This window comes from Tupaia chinensis, unplaced genomic scaffold (assembly GCF_000334495.1).
Source record: "Tupaia chinensis unplaced genomic scaffold, TupChi_1.0 Scaffold144702_1, whole genome shotgun sequence".
Classification (NCBI taxonomy): Eukaryota; Metazoa; Chordata; class Mammalia; order Scandentia; family Tupaiidae; genus Tupaia; species Tupaia belangeri.
The window spans coordinates 2,558,644-2,564,352 of NW_006204563.1; the positions used below are offsets into that span (position 1 = coordinate 2,558,644).

The 5,709-nt window shown below is 39.0% G+C and overlaps 1 protein-coding gene across 1 annotated transcript in view; it reads left to right on the forward strand.

The window, feature by feature from the left end:
* Positions 1 to 5,709, forward strand: part of SLC15A5 (solute carrier family 15 member 5) — a 111,398-nt gene that overhangs the window by 63,859 nt on the left and 41,830 nt on the right. Inside the window, exon 6 of the mRNA XM_006167326.1 lies at positions 4,210 to 4,398. Coding sequence (XP_006167388.1) covers positions 4,210 to 4,398 — 189 coding nt within the window. The remainder of the gene's footprint in view (positions 1 to 4,209; positions 4,399 to 5,709) is intronic.

Consider the following 5,709-nt stretch of genomic DNA (forward strand, 5'->3'; position numbering starts at 1 on the left):
AGAGTAATAAAAAAGGTTTCAGACAGAAGTAAGAACAAATCAAATCCCCTAAGGTAGGAAAAGAGTTTCAGATACTGGAAAAAGACAACTAGAGTCAATGTGGCTGAAACATGGTCAGAGAGGAGACAGCAGTAAGTAATTAGAATGAAGTGACAAGCGTAGGCAAGATCATACAGGCTGTGTTAAGAATTTTACCCCATAGAAGGAATATCAGCTGAAGAGTAACATTCAATTTGCATTTACACGAGATCACTCTGACTGCTGGGTGCTTAATAGGTTAGAGGTAGACAGGAAAGAGTAGAAATAGAAGACCAGTTAACAGGTATTACACATGGTCTGAGCTAAAAAGAATGACTTGGCTTAGAAAGATGCAATGGCTATGGGGAGAGGCAGGATAATTCATGACATATTTGGTAAATGAAGGAGAGACCTCAGATTTAGAGATGATAGGAAGAGTGAATGAAAAGAATAAGAGGGGAAAAAAATCCAAAAATTCCATTTTGAAAAAAGAAAATTCCTTCAAGAAGCCTTTCCTTAAACACTAGTTTCTGACTTTTCTTTCAGTGGTTTTACTTATTTTTCTTGCCCCAAATACAAACACATTTGAAGATATCGCTTAGACATCCTCTTTTCTCCCACCCTAAGTCTCTTTTAATTTCATCTGAACCTACGCTCTGACTCTAAAAGATGACTCATCAATCCTGGCTTGATCCAAGCTATCTCCTGAGCTATGACTCACATTTTCAACTGTTTTCTGAACACTTCTCTTTAGATGAGCCCTTTGTACTTCCAGCGACTGGAAATTAAATTCACATCCTCCATATCTACTATGGGTCTTATTTATATGATTGTCACTCCCATTGTTCTAGTCATCTGGATTCAAATTCAACACTAGTATCTGGTTCCCCCTTGCTCTGTTTCCATTGCTATGGTTTTATCAGTGGACACTTACATCGTGTGTTTCTTCTTTCCTTATATTTTCCTGAAGTGAAAGCCCTGATTGTACCTCAAGCTCTCAGTATACTTTACTAAGATTATTTTTGTAACTTCTTAACTATCTTCCCACCTCAAATATTTTTCTTATTCCATCAACTGGCACATGACCTTTAGAGTAATCAAGCTTAATGACAATTCAAGTCATTTCACTTTTGTCTAAAATCATGGATGATTCTATTATCTTCAGAGTAATTTTCAGAATCTTTAAAAGTATGTTAAATGGCACTTATGATCTGACCCCCAATCTATCTTCTCTACCAATATATCTTGTCATTACCAAATAGCAAGCTGCTCACCGTTCTGAAATTTTGTAAGATGCTTTCACAACTGTATGTCTTGGCTACTACCTTCTGAACCATTACTTTCACCTTTTCTTACTGAAACACTCCTTTCTTTGAAGCATAAAATAATGCCTTTTCCTCTCCAACTAGAAATATGTGCTCCTTTTAAACCCATTACTTTATTACCAGAGGGTGCATGCACAAGAAAGAGAGAGAGTGAGAGTCAGAAAGAGAGAAAGCAACCCTCTGTTGGCTGTAGTGACACAACTCCTTCTCCTCTATTTCTCAATCCTGTTGGGATCTGGAGCATGCATGCACATGTGCCCAATGTGTATTTTTAAACCACAGAGCCCAGGATTTGAATCATAGAAGGCATTGTGGGATCCAGATTTCTTAACCTCTGGGCTACAGAGCCAGACCTGGTTCTTATATTCCCCTGTAGACTACAGTCTTTGATGACTATGAACAAACTTTTATCACTTTTTTATCTTCCATTGCACTTTACATACTACCTCACATATAGCAGGGATGCAGTAAATACTAATTCACATTGACATAGTCACACCATTTCTGGTGAGTTTATAATCTGCCAAGTAGTCTAGATAAATGTAGTTAGCTACGTGTTGAATTTCATCTTAAAGGTGGATAATATGTGAGATTAATGTTTTTACAAACTGTTTACAGAACTGAAATCTATACTTCACTATGAATGGGACTTTATAGGATATAACTTAAAAGAATAATAAATTTAAAATGCCTCAGGTTTTTGAACTATTATTCAGGTTTCCTCCTTTTTTACACCTTCCATTTCTTGGGGGACCCAGTAAAGAGCAGTCTTTATGGATACATTTAAATGCGGAGATATAATCATAAAATTTACCCACCAGTTTCTCTATCAACCAAAACAAACACTAGGCTATTTAAACATTAGATTGATTTTTCTGAATTGAAAGTGTTGCCTTATCTAAAATTTTATGCAAGTTAGCAAAATGTGACTATCTCTAAATTTTAAGTAAATTCCATTAGGCTAAAGTTCACCTCTGCTCTAACAATAGGATTAAGTCCAGTAATATGAACAATAAATTGAGAAATGGAATGGTTGCACTAGATATAAACCATAACAAAATCCCTACTATTGTCAACCAAATTTTCCCAGATAATTTCCTAAAGGTAGAAGAGAAGAGGCTGACCACTATCTGAATAATTGCTTACATTTACCTAGCTAATTCACTTTTACCTAGCTAATTCGCTTCTTTTTTTTTTCCTTAAGAGAAATTTTCACTATAGGGTTCCAAAGAGTCAGAGAGACAGAAAGTGAAAAATCCCTACCACCACCCCACCCTGTTTCAGGGGATGGCCACATCACAATCCCTTCTCCCCTATTCTCCTTCTGGGATTTTGGGAATACACAAACACTTGCCCAGCATGAGTTTTAAGCTGCTGGGTCTGGGATTTGAACCATGGTCGACTATGTGGGAGTCCAGCAGTGTAACTGTTATACCATCTGCTGGTCCCACTGAAATTTCTAGTTCTCAGTTCTCTAACAACTGCTTCACTTTTTCTACCAATATTAGAGAAATGGCAAAACACTGAGGACTGCAATGCCTTCAGGTTATTTCAAAACCATTTTTAAATGAATAATTAAGTCTATGAAGAGATCATTTTAAATTTCCCCCAAATCATTTTTGATTTATACATATTTTAAAAATTATCTATCATGATATATTTTGTCTGGGGATAAACGTTCATAGCCATTGCTTTATCATTAGTAATTCTTGCTACCAGGAACCCTTATAATAATACCGGTATGTTATCTTATTTAAATCTCACAGTCATCCTACAAAGTAAGCATAATTAGCCTCATCTAGGAACTGAGAAAAATCATAATAAGCTTAAGTAAGTGGCTTGAGTTCATGAAATCAGAAAGTCAGGGAATAGGGAGTCAACTCAGACTTTTCTAAGGCCAGAGCCTAAGCACTCACGGCCATCTAACAATTGGAGTGTCGCTAGCCCAAGAGGAGAGAACTGTTGAGGAAATATCTCTTAATATCAATATATAAGAAATACTATGAGGGACCAGCAGTTAGCATAATGGTTATGTTCGCTGGACTCCCATGTAGTCATCCGCGGTTCATGTCCTGGACCCAGTGGCTTAAAACTCACGCTGGGCTCGTGTGCGTGCGTGTCTAAGATCCTGAGAGGAGAATGGAGAAGGGGGATTGTGGCGTGGCCATCCCCCATGGGGGGTGATTCCTCACTTTCTGTCTCTCTGTCTGTCTGTCTGGTGAGCGTATGAGCCCTATAGCAAAAAAACTCTCCAAAAAAAAAGAAAGAAAGAAAGAAAGAAATACTATGAGAAAGGTCCCATGGCCTGGTGTTGAGAGAACTGAATCTCAAATGGCCAAACTTTTGGTTCAAATTTCAAACATAGCTTGACACTCATCAGTGCATGCATGTTCAAAATTCCAACAGGGTATATAAATAGAGGAGGGATTGCAGCGTGACCACACCCCATTGAGGGTGTGAAAAGAGTTTTCTTGCTCTTTGTCTCTGTCTCTTGCTGGCAAGTATACATGCCCTCTGGCAAAAAAGAAGGAAGGGGACCAGCAGATGGCATAGTGGTTACATTGCTGGACTCCCACATAGTTGACTGGAGTTCGGGGTCTGGACCTGGCATCTTAAAACTCACACTAGGCACATGTGCGTGTATGCCCAAGGTCCCAAGAGGAGAATGGAGGAGGAGGGATTGTGGTGTTGCCATCCCCCTTAGTAGGTAAGTTTTTGCTTGCTGTCTCTCTCTCCAGTGAGAGCACGCACCTGATAGCAAAAATCTCTCTAAAAAAAAGAAAGAAGGAAGGAAGGGATGAAGTCTATGGTCTATTATACTAATTTTTAGCTCTTCTTTCATTTTTTTCCCATTGTTTTCCTTTAGTTGCTGGAAACCTTTCTGCTGCATTGTCTATAATGGTAGCTGGCTTGTTTGAAATACGTAGAAAATATTTCCCTCCAGTGGAGCAGCCTATTTCAGGCAAAGTTCTAACAGTTTCTTCTATGCCATGTGTCTACCTGGTTCTTCAGTACATCCTATTTGGAGTAGCTGAAACACTGGTAAACCCAGCTGGTGAGTAATAATTTCATCAAATTGTCTTATGTTAGAACACACAGAACCTTTATACAGAGCACATCACCTCAACAGGAGTAATTAAGAAGTAAGTGAACTATTCACCCTCAATGCTTCAAGAAAGCCTATATACATCCTCACTTTTTAAAAGTAATTATTATCTTTATTTAACTTTTTTTTTCTTTTTTAAAATTTGATCAGAGAGGGACAGAGTGAGAAAGAGAGAAAGTGAGAAAGCAAGCCTGCCAGGTCCGGGACTCGAACTGCAGTCAGCCATGTGAGAGACCAGTGCCCTTAACCACCACAACACTTGTTGGTCCCACCATCCTCATTTTTTAAGTTTACTTTATTATTTCTTCCATGAATAAGAGAGACCAAGAGAGAGAGAGCCATTCCCACTAGGGTCCCAGTCAGCCTCGGATCTCGGCCATGTGTGCACTCTGTCCAGGGAGGTCTCTGCATGCAAACCTGGAATCTCCCCTATAGGTCAGCCTCACAGAGCATTTTACTGCTGTGCCACCAATGGCTCCTCACACTCATTTAAAAAAATGTTTCGTTTTTCTTCATTCCCCTACCATTTACAGAATAATTATTAATTCCAACTGGATATAGAGGGAATGAAAAATTCACTAACTGGTTAAAGGCAATAACCATTTGGTCAGATACACAGCAGGAGGGAAAAGACTTGGCTAAAACCTAGAAGAGTTCTAGCAACTCAAATAAGAACTCTCTTAACTCTCTTCCTTTTCCCTTCCCTCTTTCCACCTCCTTTTGGCTCATAGGTGAACTCACATGCCTACTTCCTCTGAAAATGACATTTAGTGTATGTTGAGAGTGTATAACATGCAAATGATAAGAAAATTTCAGTCAATTTTCCAGATAACTCAATGTCTTTAAATCGCTAGATTAAATATGATCATATAACAAGTTTGAAATAAGTTTATTAAGTATCAAGGATTTCTGGATCATATAGATTACTTAAAGTGATCTAGTCACTTAAAAAATTATCATAATACTTCAGTGACTTCCTGAAATACAAAAATGTGTGTGCGTGGGACCAGCAGTTAGTGTAATGGCTATGTTACTGGACTCCCATGTAGTCGACCACGGTTCGTGTCCCGGACCCGGTGGCTTAAAACTCACACCGGGCACGTGTGCATGCGTGCCCAAGATGCCAAGAGGAGAATGGAGGAGAAGGGAATGTGGCGTGGCCATCCCCCCTGGGGGGTGATTTCTCGCTTTCTGTCTGTCTGTCTCTGTCTGTCTGGCGAGCGCACACGCCCTATAGCAAAAACCTCTCAAAAAAAAAAA